The sequence below is a fragment of the Bos indicus genome, chromosome 3, assembly GCF_029378745.1.
Source record: "Bos indicus isolate NIAB-ARS_2022 breed Sahiwal x Tharparkar chromosome 3, NIAB-ARS_B.indTharparkar_mat_pri_1.0, whole genome shotgun sequence".
Lineage (NCBI taxonomy): Eukaryota > Metazoa > Chordata > Mammalia > Artiodactyla > Bovidae > Bos > Bos indicus.
The window spans coordinates 66,931,243-66,955,756 of record NC_091762.1 but is presented as its reverse complement, the minus strand read 5'-3'; the positions used below and the strand labels follow the sequence as shown (position 1 = coordinate 66,955,756).

At 33.7% G+C, this 24,514-nt stretch overlaps 1 protein-coding gene and 1 pseudogene across 3 annotated transcripts in view; one reads left to right on the top strand and one right to left on the bottom strand.

Moving 5' to 3' along the window:
* DNAJB4 (DnaJ heat shock protein family (Hsp40) member B4) overlaps positions 1–23,488 on the top strand; it is a 44,413-nt gene extending 20,925 nt beyond the window's left edge. For 2 of the 3 annotated variants that reach the window (XM_070786286.1, XM_070786285.1), the window contains exons 2-3: positions 19,786–20,354; positions 21,744–23,488. In XM_070786286.1, the coding sequence (XP_070642387.1) occupies positions 19,920–20,354; positions 21,744–21,977 (669 nt within the window). In that variant the 5' untranslated portion in view covers positions 19,786–19,919 and the 3' untranslated portion in view covers positions 21,978–23,488. Of the gene's footprint in view, positions 1–13,076; positions 13,749–19,785; positions 20,355–21,743 lie in introns of those variants that run through there. The other variant, XM_019957232.2, reaches the window with a different exon arrangement.
* Positions 974–1,069, bottom strand: LOC139182369 (U6 spliceosomal RNA; annotated as a pseudogene).
* Positions 23,489–24,514: the final 1,026 nt, after the last annotated feature.

The window sequence follows — 24,514 nt, the reverse complement described above, 5'->3', positions numbered from 1 at the left end:
TTATTGCATTCTTGCCAGAGTCTAATAGTTAGGCAAAACAGCAGCTTATCCTTTCCTTTCCTGCCTTACCTCTCCTGCATCATTTTTTTTTCTCTCTAGTGCTTGTCTTACCTTGAGGAGCTGTTGGTTTCACTTTTCCACAGACTACCTCTCTGACCAGCCAATTAAGTTTTCCAGGTGACTATGATGTCTTCCCTCGGAGAAGGCCTTGGCACCCCACTCCAGTACTCTTGTCTGGAAAATCCCATGGATGGAGGAGACTGGTAGGCTGCAGTCCATGGGGTTGCTAAGAGTCGGACACGACTGAGCGACTTCCCTTTCACTTTTCACTTTCATGCATTGGAGAAGGAAATGGCAACCCACTCCAGTGTTCTTGCCTGGAGAATCCCAGGGATGGCGGAGCCTTGTGAGCTGCCGTCTATGGGGTCGCACAGAGTTGGACACGACTAAAGCGACTTAGCAGCAGCAGCAGCAGCAGCATGATGCCTTCCCTAGCTACCTGTGAGAGGAGAAACTTTAGAAAAGAATAAAAATCACATAAATTCCTCATTTCCCAGTGTTGCTTTTTTATCATTGTGAAAGCATATACTGAGGGAGCGTGTGTAAACAGAACAATTCCCACTACTTTATCCTAAAAGTAAAGTATTTGAAAAAATCCTCACAAAAAAGTCCTTTTTTGTAGATGAAAAATGAGATGCTTTGATTTTTGACTTTATTGAGATATAATTGACAATATTGTAAGATATTTAAAGTGTACATTGTGAAAATCTGATATATGTATACATTATGAAAGGATTACTATTACTCCCCTCTAATTGATACATCTATCACTTCACATATTTATCTTTTTTTTTGGCCATCCCAGGGTGGCTTGTGGGATCCTGCTTTCCCAACCACGAACCTGGGCCCTCAGCAGTAAAAGCTCAGACTCCTAACCACTGGAATTCCAGGGAATTCCCTTCCTATCTTTTTTAAAAATGTAAAATGCTTTATGAATATGCATGTTCCTTGGGCAAGGGCTATAATAATCTTCTCTGCGTTATGCCAATTAATGTACAACTGAAGTCAGCACTGGGATACTATTTTATAAGTAAAAATAAAATTTTTATTTTTAAATTTTATTTGGCCTTGCAGTGTGGCTTGTGGAATTTTAGTTCCCCAAGCACAGAGTCCTAACCACTGGACCACTAAGGAATTCCCCAAAATGAACTTCTCTTTAGTATTCACCTGTTAAGATTTTGTTTTCCCCAAATGTGCATGTAAAAGATGTGTATATATGATATACTTAAGTTCATAGGTTAAGGTTTCTGAAAAGCTGGATCATAGCACTAGTAATTAGAAGAAACCTCTAGATCTACGCTAATACAGTAGCCACTAGCCACTTGAAGCAAAGTACCTGAAATGTGGCTCTCTGAATTGAGATGTTGAATAAATGTAAAATTCACACTGGATTATTCTGAAGACTTAGTACAACAAAAAAGAGTTGTAAAATATCTTATTGATAATTTTTATATTGACTATATGTTGTAGTGTATATCAGATTTATTGAGTTAAAATATATTATTAAAATTTCACATTTCTTTTATTAAAATGTGGATTATAAAATTTTTAATTACATATGTGGCTTTTGTTTGTAACTTACTTTATTTGTAGCTCGCTGCTGGACAGCACTGTTGTAAATTATGTGATCTTTCAACATAATCAAATACCAGTTTACAAGACCCATTTAAAATGACCTAGAAATTCTATAGCTTTTTTTTACTTTCTGATTCAGTATTGAAAAATACTGTACAGAACACTTTGATTCTTCTTTTTGTAATTTTTGACTGCACTGTGTGGCAAGTGGGATCTCAGTTCCTCAACCAGGGATTGAACCCACGCTCCCTGCAGTCGAAGTGCATAGTCCCAATCACTAGACCACCAGGGAAGTCTGCTGCTGCTGCTAAGTCGCTTCAGTCATGTCCGACTCTGTGCAACCCCATAGACGGCAGCCCACGAGGCTCCCCTGTCCCTGGGATTCTCCAGGCAAGAACACTGGAGTGCGTTGCCATTGCCTTCTCCAATACAGGAAAGTGAAAGTGAAGTCGCTGAGTCTTGTCTGACTCTTAGCGACCCCATGGATTGTGGCCCACCAGGCTCCTCCATCCATGAGATTTTCCAGGCAAGAGTACTGGAGTGGGGTGCCGCTGCCTTCTCCGAGGGAAGTCTGAGAACTCTTTAATGCTAAAATTTAAGAAAGTATGAGATTAGCCCACAGTCTATTCACTAGCCCTGTGGAAGTTTTTCAGTGACTTCTTGTAAAAGAGGGTTGGAAAGAAGGGCAAGTTATTATTGGGCTATTTTATTAGGAAACATTTTAATATTACCACAGAATAAAATCAATTCTATATTCCCCAAAGGGAAATACTTTCTTGAAAAGTATGGACTATTTATTATACCTGAGTGTCTGCAGATAACACTACTATTTTTTCAATAAACATTAAAGCCATTTTATTTATTTTTTAAAGAGTGTATACTTAAATTTTTTTTTTAATTTTATTACTTTTTTTGGGTAAAGACTGTTAAAGTGGTAAAATTGAATGGATACATTCTATTATAGTGCTTTGTGCTGGGAAAACTATTGTAAAAAAAAGCAGTGATGGAATCAAAACTTGGAAAAATCAAAATTTGAGAACTTGGGGATTACTAATATAGCTATAGTGATTAAAATACTGGGAAATTTAGGTGGCATAGACAGTAGTCCAAGGAGAATTATGATTGATAAGTCTCTCCTTCCTGTCAAACTTTTAATGTTAGTTTGATATCTTTTCCTGGTGTTTTTGGAAGCTTACAAATATTGATGAAACTTTTTACCTTAGTAAGAGAACTAAGATAATTTCACTAGCTTACTAAGAGAACTTAAAAAGGCATTTCACTATCTTCAAAGTAAATTGACACTTAAGATAGGAAACAAGGTTTGAAATAGTTTATTTCAAAGTGAAAGTGAAGGTTGCTCAGTCGTGTCCAACTCTGCAACCCCAAGGACCATGGAGAAGTCCATGGAATTCTCAAGGCCAAAATACTGGAGTGGGTAGCCTTTCCTTTCTCCAGGGGATCTTCCCGACCCAGGGATCACACCCAGGTCTCCCGCATTACAGGTGGATTCTTCACCAGCTGAGCCACAAGGAAAGCCCAAAGTTTATTTTGAAGACCTATGGAATTAGCACTTCTTGAAACATAAAGGAGCAGTCATTAGGTAAAAAAATTGACATTTAAAACTTTCTCAGCAATCTGATCATAACTTCTTTGTGTCAGCTTCTTAAAGTGAGCCTTCCTAAATCTTATGATTTAATCTGATGAATAATTTTATGCTTTTTCTTCTGGGCTTTGAGTTCTTGGTCCAAAACACAAACCCTTCCCCTTCCTATCTTTCTTTCTAAATTATAATAATCTTTCAAGATACTGCACATTTTTCTGAAACACATTTTTTTTCTGAAAAATGAAACATTTTTTCTTTTTCATCCCCACCACTCTGTCCAGAGTGAGCATATAATTAACATTTGTATAGTGTTTTCCTTTTAAAAGCCCTTTCCATATTTTCTCATTCTATATGTCAATCTAGTGAGGTGGATGATGTTACTCATTTTGGAGAATAAGGGAATAATACCTGGTTTTTCCAGAACTTTGTATAGATGCTAAATAACACAACTAAGAATACTGGAACCAAATTCTCTCATCCCAAATCTGATGCTCTTTCTTCTGTGCCTCAATGGCCCCTTTACTCCTGTTTTAGTTACATAACACCATTTAGCTTTTAATTGTTTATGGTCTTTGTATCAAACTATTTAATTTGATTGCTAGCTGTAGACTTGAGATATGTACAGATTTGTACATGGGGAATGAAAATGGAAAAGATGATAAGAGCTGAATACATCTCTTCTTAATAACAATTGAAGAGGTCATTAAGAATTCTTTATCAGCCTGTTAGCTTCTGAAAGCATTATATCTTCTGAAAGCATGATACCCAGGCTTGCTGCTTTTCCTCTAGCCAAGCCACTACCTACCTTAGTGCCAAATTTTTAGTATAATTTGTATTTATTGTTTTATAATCTTAGATTTTTAAAAATTAATTTATTTTTGGTTGCACTGGGTCTTCATTACTGAATTTGGTTTTCTCTAGTTGCAGTGAGCAAGGACTACTCTCTCGTTTCCATGTGTGGGTGTCTCACTGCAATAGCTTCTCTTTGCCAAGCACAGACTCTAGGGCACATGGGCATATCTATTTTTGAAAACAAGTGTAGTACCCATTAGATACTATAAAATGGGCACTCAAATACTTCTGTTGACTGCCTAATTCCAAATATGAGTCCAAATTACTGTAATTACCCAAAGAAGGACATTTAGAGTTAAGAAAAAAAAAACAGGGTTTCTAGAACAATTTAAGTAGATGGTTGTTTAATGTCTTAAAGATACTTGTTTTTAGTTTAAATTTTCTGTTTTGTGACCTGGATGTAGTAAGAAATGAATCTTTTCAAAATATTTTAATTTTTTTCCTAAAGTTATATTTGTACCCATGACAAAATTTTTAGGTATTATAACTTATGCTCATTCCACAAGAATGAGAATATAGAATCCAAATTTCAAACTCATAAGCAATTTGCTGTAATAAATCTATGATAATGATGCCTCAGTGCTTTGAAGGCATTTTAGGAAAGTATAAAATGCAGAGATAAAATATATTAGATGGCCAGTAGTTTGATTATATGTAATTATTTAGGTCTTATCTAAAACGAGGGCCAAATATCAGAACAGACACAGCCTAATAGTACTCCTCGCACGCCTACTAAGTTGCTTCAGTCATGTCCAACTTTTTGTGACCCTATGGACTGTAGCCTGCCAGGCTCCTCTGTCCATGGGATTCTTCAGGCAAGAATAGTTGAGTAGGTTGCCATGCCCTCCTCCAGGCCATCTTCCAAACCCAGGGATCAAACCTGAGTTTCTAATGTCTACTACGTTGGCAGGCAGGTTTTATCACTAGTGCCACCTGGGAAGCCCAATAATATTGTTTATATTAATATTGGGTCAGTGTCTATTTAACTATTGTTAGAAATATCTTAAATCACTATTAGATTGATAACTACTGAAAAGCTCTTTGAAATCTTATCACTAGTTTCAATATCAGATGTATATGCCTGTATATAGATTACATATGAGAAAGCACATGGTAGTGTTTGATAAACTGTAAACATATAATTATTATTAAAGGGAAGACATAGAACAGTTTTTTTAAAAAACATTGATTAAGAGGCTAAAATTCAGAGATAAAGGTCTGAAAAGGGGACATGGAAAGGGGCATGATCTTAGAGGATGCCCAAGTTCTTTGGGGATGATTCTGGTAGTTACTCTAATGCTTTATAAGTAAAATTTCCTCAGTGAAGAGAGACGATTAGTCAGTAGACCTCCAAGTAGTAGCAGAATAGTTTGTATAACTTAAAATAATGAAAACAATTTATAAATAAAGGTCATTGTATAAATTTTAGTGCTTTCATGTATATTATCTGATTCTCACAGTAACTTTTGTCAGGAATTCAGAGAAATTAAATGACTTGCCTAAATTACCTATTAAATGGCAGAGCTGAGAGTAGGAACCAAGCATTGAAATTCTTAGGTCTTTTCTTCTTTTTCTTAAATTTATTGTTAATTGGAGGATGATTACAGTGTTATTTTGGTTTCTGCTGTACATCAACATGAAGGTCTTTATTTATTTTTTCTTTTCTTTTTTTTAAGGTCTTTATTATTTGACTTACTCTTTAGACATCTGTAGTCCCTTTATGGGAGAAGGCAATGGCACCCCACTCCAGTGCTCTTGCCTGGAAAATCCCATGGACGGAGGAGCCTGGTGGGCTGCAGTCCATGGGGTCGTGAAGAATTGGACACGACTGAGCGACTTCACTTTCACTTTTCACTTTCATGCATTGGAGAAGGAAATGGCAACCCACTCCAGTGTTCTTGCCTGGAGAATCCCATGGACGGAGAAGCCTGGTAGGCTTCAGTCCATGGGGTCGCACAGAGTCGGACACGACTGAAGCGACTTAGCAGCAGCAGCAGTCCCTTTATTCTAGTCCCCTAATAGTTGAAAATGCAATGATGATAGTTTTCTCAAGGCATCTTTCAAGTAATACAGAATGATTGAAGTATATAAAGCAGCAACAGAAATCAAGACTGAAAAGATCTGACTCTAAAATCAAAGATATATATTAAATAAACACTAAACTTCTTATCCACTTATTTTAAAATTGTTATAAATAACAACTTCCTTTTTTTAGGTCAGTTTTAGGTTCACAGCACAACTGAATGGAAGGTACAGAAATACAGAATTTTCCCATATACCTCCTGCCTCTACACATGCATAGCGCCCCCCGCTACATTATCAACATCTCCCACTATAGATGGAACATATGTTTACAACTCATGAACTTATGCTGTGTGTGCTTAGTCGGTTAGTCGTATCCAGTTCTTTGTGACCCTATGGACTACAGCCTGCCAGGCTCCTCTGTCCATGGGGATTCTCTAGGTAAGAATACTGGAGTGGGTTGCCATGCCCTCCTCCAAGGCGTCTTCTCAACCCAGGGATCAAACCCAGGTCTCAATCTCGCATTGCAGGTGGATTCTTTACTGACTGAGCCACCAGGGAAGCCCAAGAATACTAGAGTGGGTAGCTTATCCCTTCTCCAGAGAATCTTCCTGACCTAGGAATTGAACCGGGGTCTCCTGCACTGCAGGTAGATTCTTTACCAGCTGAGCTACCAGGGTAGCCCCATGAATTGATACTAATAAATTATTATCACCCAGAGTCCATAATTTACATTAGGTTTCACTCTTGGTGTTGTATATTCTATGAGTTTGGACAAATCTGTATATTGACATGTGCCTACCTTTCGGTATCATACTGAGTAGTTTCACTACCTTAAAATCCTCTGTACCCCACCTATTTATCCTTCCCTTCCCACTAACCCTTGGCAACAGCTGATCTTTTTATTGTCTCCATAGTTTTGCCTTTTTGAAAATAATATATAGCGTGTAGCCTTTTCAGACTGGCTTCTTTGATTTAGTAATATGCATTTGTTTCCTCCATGTTTTTACATGGTTTGATGGCTAATTTCTTTTAACTTTCTTATTTTTAAATTTATTTTATTTTGAGAAAGTCATTTTTAGTGCTGAATAATGTTCCATTGTCTGAATGGAATTTTACCACAGTTTATTCACCTACTGAAGGACATTGTGTCCAAGTTTTGGCACTTATGAATAAAGCTGCTATAAACATTCATGTGCAAGTTTTTGTGTGGATGTTGGTTTTCAGCTCTTCTGAGGAATACCAAGGAACATGATTGCCAGATCACACAATAAATGTATTTTAGTTTTGTAAGAAATCACCAAACTCTCTGTCAAAGTAGAAGACATGCCTACCAGCACTGAAAGAGAGTAACTATTATTCTATGCCAGCATTGGTACTGCCAGAGTTCTGAATTTTGGCCATTCTAATAGGTGTGTTATGATATTTTATCGTTTTAATTTGCATTTCCCTGATGATGCTTCTGAACGGTGGTGTTGGAGAAGACTCTTGAGAGTCTCTTGGACTGCAAGGAGATCCAACCAGTCCATTCTAAAGGAGATCAGTCCTGGGTGTTCTTTGGAAGGACTAATGCAAAAGTTGAAACTCCAATACTTTGGCCACCTCATGCGAAGAGTTGACTCATTGGAAAAGACCCTGATGCTGGGAGGGATTGGGGGCAGGAGGAGAAGGGGACAACAGAGGATGAGATGGCTGGATGGCATCACCGACTCGATGGACATGAGTTTGGGTGAACTCCGGGAGCTGGTGGTGGACAGGGAGGCCTGGCGTGCTGTAGTTCATGGGGTTGCAAAGAGTCGGACATGACTGAGCAACTTAACTGAACTGATGACGTACATTATGGAGCATCTTTGTATGCTTAGGGCTTCCCTGATAGCTCAGTTGGTAAAGAATCCACCTGCAATGCAGGAGACACCAGTTCAGTTCCTGGGTCGGGAGGATCCACTGGAGAAGGGATAGGCTACCCACTCCAGTAATCTTGGGCTTCCCTTGTGGCTCAGCTGGTAAAGAATCTGCCTGTAATGTGGGAGACCTGGGTTCGATCCTTGGGTTGGGAAGGTCCCCCTGGAAAAGGGAAAGGCTACCCACTCCAGTATTCTGGCCTGGAGAATTCCATGGACTGTCCATGGGATCGCAAAGAGTCAGACACAACTGAGTGACTTTCACATTTTTATATGCTTATTTACCATCTGTATATCTTCTTTGCTGACATGTGTTAAGGTGTTTGTTAAGGTCTAAAAAATGTTAACTCATCTTTTAAACTGAGTTGTTCTCTTATTGTTGAGTTTTAAGAGTTATTTATGTATTTTGATAACAATCCCTTACTAGATATATCTTTTGAAATATTTTCTTACTGTCTATGCTTTGTCTTTTCATCCTTCTATCAGTGTCTTTTTCAGTAGAAAATTTTAATTTTAATGAAATCCAGCCTATTAACGCTTTCTTTCATGAACTGTGCCTTTGTTATCATATTTTTTAAAATAAAAAGCATTGCCAAAACAAATGTCATATAGATTTTTTTCGTCTGCTCTAAGGAGTTTTATCATTTTCCATTTAGGTCTGCGATCCATTTTGAGTTATTTTTTGTGAAAGGTATGAAGTCTGTATCTAGATACATTTCTTTACAAGTGGGTGTCCAGTAGTTCAAACACTATGAGAAACATCTTTTTTCTATTGTATTTCCTTCGTTACTTGGTCAAAGATAAGTTGACTATATGAGTTTATTTTTGGGCTCCCTATTCTGTTTTATTGATCTGCTTGCCTTTTCTGATCTATTGTTCTTTCACCAGCACCATACTGTCTTAATTACTGTATTTGAAATACAGTGTGTTTGAACACAATGAATACCACGTATAACAGAATGATTTAAGATGATTTAAAATTTTAAACATAGTCAAAATGAGTAAGTAGAAAATATTAACTGGAATATTTGGAAAAGGCCATTTCTTCTTAGTTGGATAGCTTTGTGTGAGTGGATGCGTGTGCTTGTAAATAAGGGTATTTTGTTACACACATGTTACAGTAATCGTTTTTCTAGGAAAAAATTCTTCTAGTTCATATGATAAGCACTGTCATAATAGTAGCTAACACTTCCATGGACATCATTATTTGCCAATCACATTTAAGTACATCACACATTTATCTCATTTAATCCTCCCTCCAGCCCTTTGAAGTAGGTAGTAATATCAATCCTGTTTTACAGATAAGGAAACTTGAGGCTCAGAGAGGTTTAAGTCCAAGGCCACACAACCAATAGGTGGTATTGCCAGGATTCTAATACAGGTAGTCTAACTCCAGAGTCTGTGCTTTTAACCATTACACTATCAATATTCCCTGATGCACCTTAGGAGATTTTATAGCCACTATTCAAATATCTCCAACACTGTTAAACAAGGTATAAAAGACTTGGTTTACTTATTCTTGGATAAGAAGCATCAGGGAATGGAAGTTATAATTTACTAACATTAATACTAGATGAGAAATTTCAGGTCTGAATGTACCCAGTTAAAGAATTAATTAAATATTAATAGAAGTTTTCAGCAGGAATATCAGTAAACTGTTAGAAATCATTTGTCTTCAAGTATTTCAGTGATGTAAATTTTAATAGTACTTTCATCTGAGACTTTAGAAGGCATACTGTCTTTCTCTGTATTTATTATAAACTGAGAAATGGTTTGTGAGTTGGAGAAATAAAACTTGTTTTCTTATCATCTATGAATAAAGCCAAAGTAGAAGGTAAAGATGGTATCAGTTGAATGATTAGTTATAAACTTCTAGTTTTTTTTTTGTAGTTAAAATGCTACCTTTAGCTCTCATTATCTAAACATATTTAATATTTAAATTGTGATTATCAAATAAAGAACTCATACTTCTTTAAAAAATAATTTCTCTGTACTTATTATTAAAGTATAATATTCCAAGAAGGGAATTTTGTTAAATCTATTAAAAATAAAATGTAATGTCATTAGAATATTTGATTCTGGCCCTTGACTCCCCTCAAACTTATTATTAAGCACAAAAGCTTTGTTGCTATTAACTTTTATAAACAAAATAATAAATATAAAGTTTTATGATTTGGTTGAAAAATTAAAATCATTTCTTTAAAATACATTTTAACTGTCCTTCAGTTAGAGAGGATCCACCTCTACCCCAGCATAAGAACTTGACCTTGTAAACTGCAACCATTAAAGAATCTCAGTGTTTGTAATTTTCTTTTAATAAAAGGAAGAAAATTGTGTTTTCATGGAATAATCTCATCAGTGTTTGAATAGTAAAAATAAAAAAACACAAATGCTAATTTCATATCTTTTGTTAAAAATATAGAGCCTTAAAGAAATTAAAGGAAAAAAATGTATGCTTTCCTAACTCGTTAGTTTTTGTTCTCTTCATGCTTTCTGCCACATATACACATACCTATAAAATCAAATAAGCAATGATTTATGTAATTTCTAAAGTGTTTCAAATAGACTTATTATGTAATTTTTTTGGTTTTTAAAAATACATTTATTAAATGAATGTTGTTTACATCTCTGCTCCATTTACCCTACAGGCTGCCATTATTGTTCCTTTTACACACTCTATTGTCACGATAATTATTTACAGGGAAACAACTGCTCTTTACCGCCCCCCCCCCCCCCCCCCCCCGCAAAAGAAAAAGCCACCCCCATTCATCTCAAACAAACTCGGATGAAGAAAATTCAATACAAAGTGATTGTGTAATGGATTTTCAGCTCTTAAGTGGTAGAAGAGACAACTCAGTCTGAAAAAGTAAATGTAAGAGTAAAATGTTTCTCAAGTACTATGTAATTTAATAATGACCACATTGATTTATTACCCTCTTGCGTGTAATTGCAGTGGGTATATTTGTATATATAATTTTTCTTATTATTTTCTAAGGACAAATTTCCAGGTATGATATTTATAGTGCTTCTAAAATCATTTTAAATAAACCATTCCCAAATGTTGGAAAGAATTATTTATACTGCTTATTTTAACAAAACCTAGTTAGAATTTTTTCATTTAAAGTCTTATAATTGCCTCCTTATTAACTTGGAATTCCAAGTTGAGGTGAATTCTTGCATTTCACCGCTGCTACTCTAATCCTTTTGTTATTTATGCTATTTGAAAAAATATGAAAATCGTTTATCACCCTTCTCTCTGCGTGATAAGCCAGATTTCTTTCCATTTGTTGATATGTAATGCATCTTTCAGAAATGCGAAAGATCTAGTAGTCTTTGGCTTCTAAAATCATTTAATATGTCAATTCCTAATAATATTTCTAGCTCTCTGAAAATGATTGAATCAGATAAGAATCTGGTTTTTTTTTTTTAGTTCCCAGAATTGCCCTCCAGAACAATTTAATACTTTTTATACTGCTATACCAGTGTTCTTTGATAATGAATATTTAATGGACTTTTTTTAGAAACTAATTCTAGAATACATTATTTTTATTATATTTTTATTCTACTCTCAGTGCTGGTCCTTGCACTGGATTCCAAATTGCAATATGCTTTTCTAAAAAGTAAGAGTCTTAAGGTAACTTTTGATCTTAGCATTTTCCCCCAAGTTTTTTGGACTTGGAAAGTTTATCTTTGACATTAAGTATTCCTTGGTGGTACTAAAAATTTTTGCTGAATAGCTTACAAACCTCTGTAACCTGTAAGTAGGCTAGATAGATATTATACTTTCCTATACCAAGGTGTTTTTAAAGAAGAGTTTTGAGAAATAGTAAATCTTAGCTGTTTAAATGCACAAAGATGAACATTATGAAAGAACTGCTGAATCATTTTCGTAAGGCTGCTTGGTTTATAGAGTAGGCGTTCCCATATTGTTAAAGCTTAACGTGATCACTGCCTTTTCATTATCCTACACATATATGTACATTTAGTTTTTCTCATAAATGCTCTTTTTTCTTTTCATTTTACAGACTTAAGATATTTAAATACAGTGCTCTGTGCAATTCTTTTGATATTTTCTTATCAATCCATCTTTACAATATTAGAACTAGGAACAGTTTTGAAAAGATGAAGGAAGAAACTATGTAGAAGATAAAAGATGAGTTATATACACTGAAAATATTTCTTATAAATATCCAAAATATATATTAGAAAAGCAGGCATCAAAACAGTGTATAAATGATATATGATGTAAACTTTTTAAAATAAAAAATAGAAAACTACAGAAAATAACCATAAATATTCATAGGAAAAGAAAGGATTAGAAGGAAATACACTGACATTTATTGAGAATTATCTAAAGTGGTAAGATAGGAAGTTTTTTAAGATTAAAAACTTTTGTTCTGTCTTTTTTCTTTCTGTGTTTTCCAAAATCTTCAATGAGTGTTTATAATTAGGGAAAATGTGTTTTTAAAAGAAAAAAATATTTCTCATATTATACCTTGTAAATAGCATATCCAGATTGTAAGCTGATCCAGTTAAAGTCTTAAAAGAAACGTTGAGTTTTTACTGCCTGAAACCTGATACTTTTTCCTGTCTTTCCGGAAGCAGCACAAAAATTCTTTAAATAGTGACCCTAGGAATGAGGAGGGCGGATCTCATTCTGTTTTAGTTGAAGTAACTAAATCAGATATGAAGCTTTCACAAGTATTAGTCTGCCTGAACTATTAACTCTTGCATACTACAAAAAACCCCACAAAACTTACCAAAATCATCAGCTAAAGACATATTTAAGTCCTTTACTTATTTTAAAATATTGTGTTTGATACTTATGATATATAGTCTTTTACAATGTGAAATTCCTGGCATTTTTGATTGCAGACCCTAGGAATTTTGAAAATGACACAAATTATTTGACAATTTTAATTTAAACCATATTTTAATACTGTATATCTTGAATGACTTGAAGTTGAAATTAAAATAACTTCATTTGTATGTATCTAATTTTAATAAGATACTTAATGGCTATAATGATTTTTTTGTTGCTTTTTCACTTAGAATGGATTAAGTAAATGTGTAGTTATGATATTCTATGCTGATATACTGGTTTCTTAATCCACTTGGCCTCTTAAAAAGGAAACAAGTATGGTGGAGCCAGAAGGAAAAGGAATAGTTAATCATGGAGGAGGAGAAAACCTAGCTCGGTACTAGAGGCAGCTGGGGAAGTGACGTCCTGTAGCATTTGCTGTTCTAGAAAGTGCAGAGACACGTAGTGAAAATGGGAGGATCTAGAAGGAGGCCGTCTCCCGTGTAGTGTATATTTATCTGTAAGTGAGCCGTTGGGGAAGGAATTAAATACTGAGGCGCTGTCTGCTTGCTGCCTTAAGACAGCGAAGCTGAATTGCTGATTTGCTTTAACTTTTAAAATACCCAGCTTGGTTTATTTTTCTTAGAATCATTGTATTGCTAAGACTGGGGACGCTGTTTTCTTTCACAAAGGGAAATCTAAGTTCATTTCAAGGCACTCGAAATGGGGAAAGACTATTATTGCATTTTGGGAATTGAAAAAGGAGCTTCAGATGAAGATATTAAAAAGGCTTACCGAAAACAAGCCCTCAGATTTCATCCGGACAAGAACAAATCTCCTCAGGCAGAGGAAAGATTTAAAGAGGTCGCAGAAGCTTATGAAGTATTGAGTGATCCTAAAAAGAGAGAAATATATGATCAGTTTGGGGAGGAAGGTAAGAATTCAGTGTATATCTTTCTGTCTCTCTTTTTTCTCTATCAGCTTTCTGGTTATTAAATTCTCTGACATTTCAAAAGTAGAAAGACAAATAATGGATAAAAGCAAGATTTCATCCCTGATCATATGAATGAATGTTACATAGCTATGAATGAAATGTACTTGTTTGTCCTTTTTTGGATTTTGACATTTTGTGCAATATATATGTTCTCCCATTAGATTTGTATTGTTGACATTGTATTTGAAAAGAAACCTTAAATTCCCATACTCATTAAGAAATTGTGTCAAAAGTCTTATGCAACCTGTTTTTTTTTTTTTTTTTTTCTAATGAATTTTCTGTCAGAGCCAATAAAGATTCTTCAGTCATTTAAAATCTTAAGATTGGCAGTTCAAACTCTGGGTAGTTTATATTTTATTCACAAAAACAAAAGAAGTTTTTTGCCTTTTTTCTTATGGCAAAGCTAGTTTAGATTAAACAGGACAGAATCTTCTCTCTGAGAAGCCGAAGGCCCAGGCATTTAGCTGTAGTTGTTTTTGGCATTCTGCCTGGAGAGGAAAGAATTTTCCTGATGTCATAAAATACCAGAACAAGTTTTTAGCTTAATTGTAAACAGTAATTGTGTGCCAAGAAAATGAGATCTCAGAAATGCAATTTTTGACCTAAAATGGCCACCTCCTTAGAACAATGACTGATTTACTTTAAGATAACATTATTTCATTTGAAATTTTACTATCTAGGTGTAGAGGAAGGCATGATAACTTCCCTTTCCTCTCCCTGCCACACTTTTATTTCTTGGATTGTGAGATCTGAAACTAGTTGAATACAGTAAATGGAAGTAAAATTTAAGATTATCCTTTTATCATTCTGGATTTTAAATTGTCCATCATCGCCATATAAATGTAGCTGTAAAGTAAGACTATTTAAAATTGCTGATTGACAACAAGAACATTTTAATTTTTACAAGTTCTGGAATTTCAACTTTTTATATCAGGACTAAGTTATTTTATTACTAATTTTTCTCCCCAAATATTATTTTAAAATCATTCATTGTAGTTATGAAAACTTTTTTTTGCTTTATTGCATTTAATGTTAAATTTCCCTAATTAAAAATCTATCTTAAAATTCAATGAAGTGGTAACTGTATTTTGAGTTAAAAAGTTAAATTTAGTTAAGCAGGGTAATTGTGTAGAGGTTGTTTTTTTTTTTCTTGTTATGCTTTTTCTTTTTGATCTGAGTTGCCCCAAATTGCAGTTTCTGCTGCTATGAGGACCTGCAGTGTCAGGTTCCTGCAAAGTAAAGACTGGAAAAAGCAAGTAGTGGGCAGTTCAGTCCTGCTGGTTCCTTATGGCTGTACTACTCAAAATACTATGATTTGTTTCTTCATCTCAAAAGCTAAGCAAGATTCTCAGATACTACTAGCTATATACTACTCTTTCTGAAGAAGTTATTTTGTAATTTTTGTAAAGAAATCTACAAACATGATATAACACTATGAATTCCCATGAAAAAGCAAATACCCATTGATTTAATCCACACCTCACTAACAGCCCAAATCTGTCTATAACTAAACCATAAGATTTAGTGTTTCTAAGGATATTTATCTTCAGAATTTTCAAGTCACCAAATGATACATTTTTCTTGGCTTAACATTACCTCTTAATAGTGTTTTTCTTGAGTTATATTTCTCCAGTTTGATTTTTACTGAGCGTCATCAGTGAAGTGAATTTTTAAAAAACAGGATCATCTGTGTACCCCAAGTCTTTTAGATAGTTGATATAAGCAATAAAAGTAATAGTGAGGGAAGAATAAGTTTTTTAAAGCATTGAAATATATTATTCAGAAATACTATTTTCTACTTATATTGCTTTAAAATACAGTTAAAATGAAAGTTATTTGATTATGTTTTAGAAATTATTCTTCCTTTACAGAAAAGCATTAAAATTATTTATCCTTTATTCAAAGTATCTCATTAAGTATACTGTTAAAACGTAGAAAAATATTTTTGTTTCTTTGCCTGTCATTGATCTGTTTGTGCTTGCAGGCCTGGTTGCATAGCCCTCTGTGTTTCTCTAGAAGTAACAAAACGCTAATTTACCTGGTACACTTTCCCCCCGAATTATTATATTCTCTTTTACAACCTGAAGCTATGGGAATAAACCATGAACTGAGAATTGCATGAGTTAAACGTGCTAAATTTATATATTTAGGACCTAAGATAGCCAGTGATCCCAGTATATTTGTGTTTTGAAAATGTCTAATATCCACAATTTTAAATGCTGGGTTTTAAAAAAGCTGGATAAAAAAAGAGATGTTTTAAATTTACCGTATGACCCAGCATTTCCACTCCTGGGAATCTATAAAAGAGAAATGAAAATGCAGGTCCACACAAAGACATGTACGTGAGTGTTCATAGCAGCATCATTTGTGATGGCCCCAAATGAAAATATCCGAAAGTATCATCTTTTAGTAAATGGATAAATGAAGTGTGGTATATATGTATACACACACACTACTTAGCAATTAAAAGGACTGATTTAATAAAACATGCTTTGTAAATGAAATAACCTCAAACATTATAAATCATATAAATGACTACATATTCTATTATTCCATTTATATGAAATGCATGGAAAAGGCAAATTTATAGACAAAACAGATCAGTGGTTGCCTAGAGCTAGAGGTGGTAGCAAGGATTAACTCCACATAGAAATGAAAATACTCTTTGGGTTGATGGAAATGTTTTATAACTGGATTGTGGTGATGGCTGCACAGTTCTATAACTTCACTAAGACCATGGTATATTTACAATGGGTTACTTTTATAGTATGGAATAAATAAAATTGTTTTATAAGAGAGACATTTCTCCATAGTTGAATAATTTGAAAACAAAAAACAAAGGACTACTGACACTTGAAATTGAATTTTGATCTAATTTCTCCTCCAGAGTTTTAGGTTTAGTTCTGAATTGTTCTGTGAATGTCAACAGAAGTTCATATTAAAAGACATAAAAACAGATTTTCAGTAACTCATCCTTATAGTGGCCTGGTTTTCTAACATTTCTTTCTCTTCATATCTTCCTTTTTTTATTATGTTTCACTCAATAACTTAAAATTTAAGTACTGAAAGGTAGTATTTATATGATCAAATCTGTGCTTAGTACATTAATCTTTATACTAGCTATTAATCTTTATACTAGTTTGCTGTTTCTGTTCTTTATATAGTTAATTAACAATCTATTTACTATATATTTAAAAAAATAAGTAAATTGGATTTCTATGAATCAAAACTTTAAAGAATCTCACTGTGCTAGTTAACTCTTAAGTATTGTTATAAATTTGGATTTTTACATATTCAGTTCAGTTCAGTCGCTCAGTCGTGTTCGACTCTTTGCGACCCCATGAATCGCAGCACGCCAGGCCTCAGCAGTTATTAAAGTCATATAATTTTTTTCCCTTGAAGTCCTGATTTTTCTCCAGTGCTGCTGCTTTTGATAAACTTTAATCAACTAATTAATGGATATCATTGTTATGAATAATATCCCAGACATAATTTTTTTTTGGATTGCAAATTGGTTGGTTGCTTGTTTTTTAAATAATAGCAGTCTTGGTACAACATAAGTAAATGTTGACTCTGGGGTACATTTCTTGCTCACACGAAGTGATGATGGTGTCTAGAAAAAATTTTGGATAGCATAGGTAGTCTAGCTGCATACTAAAATTTTCCATGAGCAGTCAAAATGTATGTAGTGAAAAGTTGACTGTATAGTTGATGACAGGCTTGTTCAAGTGCTGGGCAACGCAAGTGATACTTGCATAATAATTCATGTTATATTGGTGTGAATTTTGGTAGGATTTTCTCAGTCACAGTAGTACACAGTTGACTATTTAGTGTCAAAGCTTTATTGGAGGCTGTTTGTTATCTTTGATGAATGTCAGTTCAGACAGTGTGTGAATCTTCTCAGGGACTCAGTAATCCTGATTGAGTTACCATTTTTGGCAAAGGGCTTTTAGGGAAAAGCCAAACCCATGATGTAATAACTTAAAATGTAATTCTTTCTTTTCATGAATCCATTATACATCCAAAACATTTAGATTTTATCTTGTGAAGGGTTCAATTGGGCAGGCTAGTTTATTCAATTTACTTTATGAACTCTGTTAAATCGTTATACTCTGTGGGATGAAAGATGGAGTGATTGAAATAATTTAGTATTGGTTTAATCACATTGTAATGACCTTGAGTTATACACATATTCTATCATTTAAAAAAAAAATCTGCCACTAGCTTTTTTTAACATTTGGAGTTATAACTGTACCACTAGAATTTAGAGAAAGGAGTTTTGAACGAGTTGTATGTTAAAAGTTCTTGTCCTACTTATGCTTGTCATTGTTTTCTACAAGGCATATCCTGAGTGAAAGGTGCCAAATAGAATAAGATATTTAAAACTGAGAAAGTATGCTGAGTGACTTGAGTAGAGTTTTTTACTGTTAAATTTCTCATATGTGTATGTGTAATTATACTTTATATTGTTTTTGTTTCTGCCTTTCTCTGTCTTGACACTGAAGACACATTTTAGTGTTTGTTTCTAACACTTTAAGAATTAGTTCTTCCCTTTATTCAGCAAACATGAGTGGCCGTCATTTTCAGAACTGTATGCATGAACAGTGCAAAAATAAATAAAATGTGTTTCCTGCCCTCAGATTACTCACTGATGAACATATTTGAACCTCTTAGTTTAATTCTCTTGTTTTTTTTTTTTTTTTACAGTTTTATAATTTTTAGGTTCTGTTCCTGCTTGTCTCCTTTGTCAGGAATGCCCATAAGGATCATCCAGAAACTTTGCTGAGACTGTAATGATATAAATCCTTGTCAGTATCGATCCCTTAGAAAATCACTATACTGTTGTTTTGTAGGTTTTAGTAGAATCTTTCGTCAGTATGTAGTAGAAAATGCTACTTCAAATATGTTATCTCTTGTGAATTACTAATTGCTTAGTTGAGTCTTAGAGAGCAGGATCGAAGAGTCACTGTCTTGGTGTCGGAAGCAGGTTGTCCATAATAGACAAAAATAACCAGCCCAAAGGTCTTACAGGTCAAAAGGGTTTACAGCTCATGATTTCAGTTTTCTTTTTACATGCTGTTGAAATTAATGCTATCATGTGATATGCCTAAGTAAACAATTTCATTATTTAGGATATAGATAGTAATTTTAATGTCTAAAATTTTCTGTTAATGGAATTTTTTTCCCTTTCTGCCATGAATGAGTTCTATTTTAATTTTTAAACAGTGAAAGATGATCTGAAATAAAAAGTTATTTTGAATATGATATTTTATATCACTGATTTGTGTTCGCTGATAATGATGGTGCTCAAAAGATTTAGGTTACATATTTTGTTTGCATTGATTACCGAAGACCTTTTGATTGACATCTTTTTTTTTTTTTTTTGCTATTTTTAAGATTATATATTTGAAGTAGAGTTGATTTACAGTGTTATATTAATTTCTGCTGTGCAGCAAAGTAATTCAGTTATCCATGTACATATTCTTTTCCATTATGGTTTGTCACAGGATATTGAATATAGTTTCTGTGTTATACAATAGGACCTTGTTGTTTATCCATCCTATATATTGTGATTTGCATCTGCTAATCCCAAATTCCCAATCCTTCCCTCCCCCCACCCCTTGAATGACATTTTTTAAAAACCTAAATTTATATACTTCAGATCATCAAACCAGTAGCTTATAAGAGGTTCCCAATTTTTATTTATTTTCTTTTTTATGCATGGAACAAAAAGTTGGAAATAAATTATCGTTAAAGATGGGGATTTGGATAAAGAATTTGAAAGCTAAAAATTTAACTTAGGGTGGAATGATTGGTAGTTATATGGCTCTTTTGTATTTAGTTATAATGGCATTTCTGACCAATATTAATAAATAGCAACCCAAGTTAGCCAAAGTTTATGAGTAATACAATTTTTCCAAGTTTAACTTTCAAGAGTTATAAGTATTTTTCTAACCACGCTTATCTTGTCGTTTAGGGTTGAAAGGCGGAGCAGGAGGCACTGATGGACAAGGAGGTACCTTCCGGTACACCTTTCATGGTGATCCTCATGCCACATTTGCAGCGTTTTTTGGAGGTTCCAACCCCTTTGAAATTTTCTTTGGAAGACGGATGGGTGGTGGTAGAGATTCTGATGAAATGGAAGTAGATGGAGATCCTTTTGGCGCCTTTGGATTCAGCATGAATGGATATCCAAGGGACAGGAATTCTGTGGGCCCATCCCGCCTCAAACAAGATCCTCCAGTTATTCATGAACTTAGAGTATCACTTGAAGAAATATATAGTGGTTGTACCAAACGAATGAAGATTTCTCGGAAGAGGTTAAACCCTGATGGAAGGAGTTATAGAACTGAGGACAAAATTCTCACCATCGAGATTAAAAAAGGGTGGAAAGAAGGCACCAAAATTACTTTTCCAAGGGAAGGAGATGAAACACCAACTAGTATTCCAGCAGACATTGTTTTTGTCATTAAAGATAAAGATCACCCCAAATTCAAAAGGGATGGGTCAAATATAATTTATACTGCTAAAATTAGTTTACGAGAGGTAAGTTAGTAGGATATTGGATTCTGAAACCAAACAGAATTATGCCTGTAATCTTAGGGAATTTATCTAAATAATAACTAACATTAATGTTTACTACACAACATTCTTACAATTTTCATAAGAACCCTCTAAAGTAGTACTACTACTTTGCGTCTTGTGGATAAGATTATATTTTCTAAGTTCAGTTATTTATACTAACAATTTAAATGCCAATTTTAAGTGCTAACGAGATTATATACAATGAGGCCTACCTAGTATGGATTATCTGTACTTTGTTTTTGCAGTTTGTCAAATCTGCATTGTAATCTCATTACCTTAGTCCATGTATAAGATTTCTTCCAAAGTTGTTAACTTGAGTTAATAATTATATAACAAACAAGGCATTAAAAGGGAAAATAAGTTATGAGGGTACTGCTTTAATACATTAGTTTGTATTTATTCTATTTTTAGGCACTGTTTCTCAAATTGGATTATAATCCTGCAAATATGCCCATGTCAGTTCCCTGCTTAAAATTCTTTAATAACTTCATAGAGCATCTACCATAAAGTCTAAACTCTTTAGCTTAAACTAACAGGTTGTTTTTAATCTAAATTCTATCCATACATGTGTATACATTTCCCTAAGTTTGATATATTATTATCTTGTATACCTCTGTATTTGTCTGAGTTGTCCTCTTTGGAACACTGCTGTTCCTTGCTCTACCTCAACACTTACTAATGGTCCGGTGCTTACCTCAAGCAATCTGTATTCCCAGAAGCTAAGAGGGTACATTGAGTGCCCTTTGTCTCAGACAAGAATTCTGCACATACTTCTCTGACAACTTTATACTGTAAAGTTATTATTACTGGTTTGCTTCTGAATCCTTTGTGCATTCCTTGAGGTGGGGTCTGTGTTCATGGTCCCTATATGTTCAGCATCTAGCAGAAATATATGGCATGTATGGTACTCGGTAAATATTTACTGACTAAAACAATAAATGTATTTATTGTTCTAATGTTTTCACTCTGGAGAAGTATATAGTTGCTCCTATCTTTTTCTTTCTGGTTCTTAATTTCTCCCTCTTCTCTTCTCCCATTCCATCCTTGCAACTTGAATGTTGTAATAGCAGCCTCAAACAATTCATTTCATTCTAGAACAATGTGAAAGACATTCTTTCCTCCTCTTTTCCTTTTTCCTTTTCCTTTCTTTCCCCTTCTCCTTTCCTTCTTTTGTAAACTATCTGATTATGTGTATCCTGAAGGGACTTTCTAGTGGGGAAAAAGTCTTAAAATTATTGATATTCTTTTGGGGGTTAAAAGTTTACCTTAGAATCATTCTTCACAGCTGGTAATATTTTTGTTTAGACTTTTATATTTTGAAGTTTGTTAATTTTATTTGGTTCATTTTAGGCATTGTGCGGCTGCTCAATTAATGTGCCAACCATGGATGGAAGAACCATACCTATGACAATAAATGATATTGTGAAACCTGGAATGAGGCGAAGAATTATTGGATATGGGCTACCATTCCCGAAAAATCCTGACCAACGTGGTGACCTTCTAATAGAATTTGAGGTTTCCTTCCCGGATACTATATCCTCATCGTCCAAAGAAGTACTTAGGAAACATCTTCCTGCCTCATAGAATGAAAAACTTTGTTAACCATATTTTGATAAGGCACTGAAAATATAAAAGGACTGGCCATTTACTGATGTAGATGTGAATTCTGTATAAAGACATGTAAATTATTTTGAGGGTTCATTACATTGCATGAATAGAGACGGGTCAAATAAAAAGGCAAAAGGGATTTTTGCAGTTAGAGATGAAGAGAAAAGTACTCACTGTATTTTATTTCATTTCTCCCAGGTCAGAATTTTTTAGTATTTTGCTTACATGTAAAATTCATTTCTGTGGAGTTAATAGATGTATTTCTAATAAAGTACCAGGCTATCCAAGTACTTTATTTCTTATATATTTACACTGTCAGTGTGATAGCTTCTCATTTATAATGGAAATTTAAATTCTTAACTAAACTATACATGTGATGGGTACTTCTAGAAAAGAAGAACCCAAGTTACTTGGAAATCTGGTTAACTAGATTAAAATCATATGAAATGCTGCTATAGGGCTGGTACCCATAAAAGAATATCCTAATACATATATTTCACCATTTTCATTTTAAAAGTATGCTGTAGCATTTCTTAATAACATAGTTATAATGTTCTTAAGACAGATGTTTTCTTCATAAAAAGGAAATTAATGGCAATTTATCTCCTGTGGAAATCCCAATTGCCTGAATTACTGATATTTTAGAAATAGGTTGTTTTTAAAATGCCATATATAATTTTATGGAAATTAACTATATATCTTGGACTTAAATTATAGGTACATTTTATTGTCCATTAGTTAAGGATAATTTGTTTGATAATAAACGTGTTTTTAGAGGAAATATTGTTACTTGGAATTAATTTTCCAATTACACAGTCTTCTATAACTTACTCATAATATACTATATGTACCATATGCAATTTCCCTAAAAAGAATAAACTACCACTATGGTGTTAAACCAAAATATGGGGAAAATAAACACTAACTGCTGCTTATGAATGATGTTGCTACTACTTGTTATGCATATAAATATTTTACTTTTTCATATGTATAGATTGCATTTCGTAGGTGTTTTAATTTTTTAAATATATTTACGTTTAAAAAATTATTCTGTTTTCTGTTTTATAGCTATAGTAAGAATGATATTTTGAAACAAAGATTTTGGTTCAAAAGAAATTTTCAGGATAATTGGTATACAAGGTTTATTGGACCCTATCACCTTTTAGCAGAATATGGTCTTCTTTTAGAAATTCAAAACATAGGTTTTAATCACCATATACTTTATACAGCTTTATTGAGATGTAATTCTCATGCTAAAAAGTTTACCATTTTAAAGTACACAATCCAGTTGTTTTAGTATATTCACCTTATATAGCCACTTTGTAATTTCAGAACATTTACATCACCCTAAAAAGAAACCACATAACCATTAGCACTCACTTCCCATTCCTCCAGCCCCTGGCAAACACTAATCTACTTTCTACTTCTATGGATTCATCTATTCTGGACATTTCTTATAAGTGGGATTAAACAATATTTGGCTTTTTTGTTTGTTTCTTTCACTTAGCATAATGTTTTCAAGATACACCCGTGTTGTATCATTCAGTACTCGTTCTTTGCTTTATGGCCGAATAATATTCTGTTGTTTGGATATACCACATTCTGTTTATCCATTCATTAATTGATGGGCATTTAGGTTATTTCCACTTTTTTGGCTATAATGAATAATGCAGCTCTGAACATTTTTGTACCACTTTTTCTGTACATAATTTTTTAATTTTCTTGGGTATATGACCTAAGAATAAAATTGTTGGGGATAACCATATACTTTAATTGCAAGTGGAAAATGCTTGAAAATGTCAGAGAATTCATAATCATGCATATTTTTCCATTAATTTATAAATAATTCCTTTATAACTTTCTCTAAATGACAGTTAAAACTCCTTAAGGAAATGTGAACATTGTGGAGATTTTCTCACATCTAAAGAGATAAGAGCTGAAAAGCATCAGTGAGATTGGTAGGCATGGTTTCTATGTAAAACCCACTGTCATTATTTTCTTGATTAAGCATTTTCTCCCAAGTTAAATGATTTGTAGATTAGATGAATGATCTTTGGATTAAAGAGTATTTGTTAAAGTACAGAATTATTCTAATACTAAAAAAAGTTAATTGGCATTGCTATATAAACAGTTTATCAGGGATACCCTGGTGGTCCAGTGGTTAGGACTGTGTGCTGTCACTGCCAAGGCCCTAGGTTCAGTCCCTGGTCAGAGGACTAAGATCCCACAAATTGCGCGGCACAGGCCAAAAATAAAAAACAGTATATCAGTATCTCCCGGGTCTTAAAGGGTGTCAATAATACCTTCATATGTAGTGCCCAATTTTCATTTGTTGAGTGTTGACTTAATGTAGAAGTAGAGCTTTAAAGTTTTCTTACTTGCTTATCTTATGAAGGTACTTTTGATTTTAAAAGGTTCTCTTTACGTTAAACCAGGTTCTTGGATACCTGGAATAGTTTTGAAAGTATTGTGGATCTTAGTAAGCTAATAGATAAAATATTACCTATCCTACA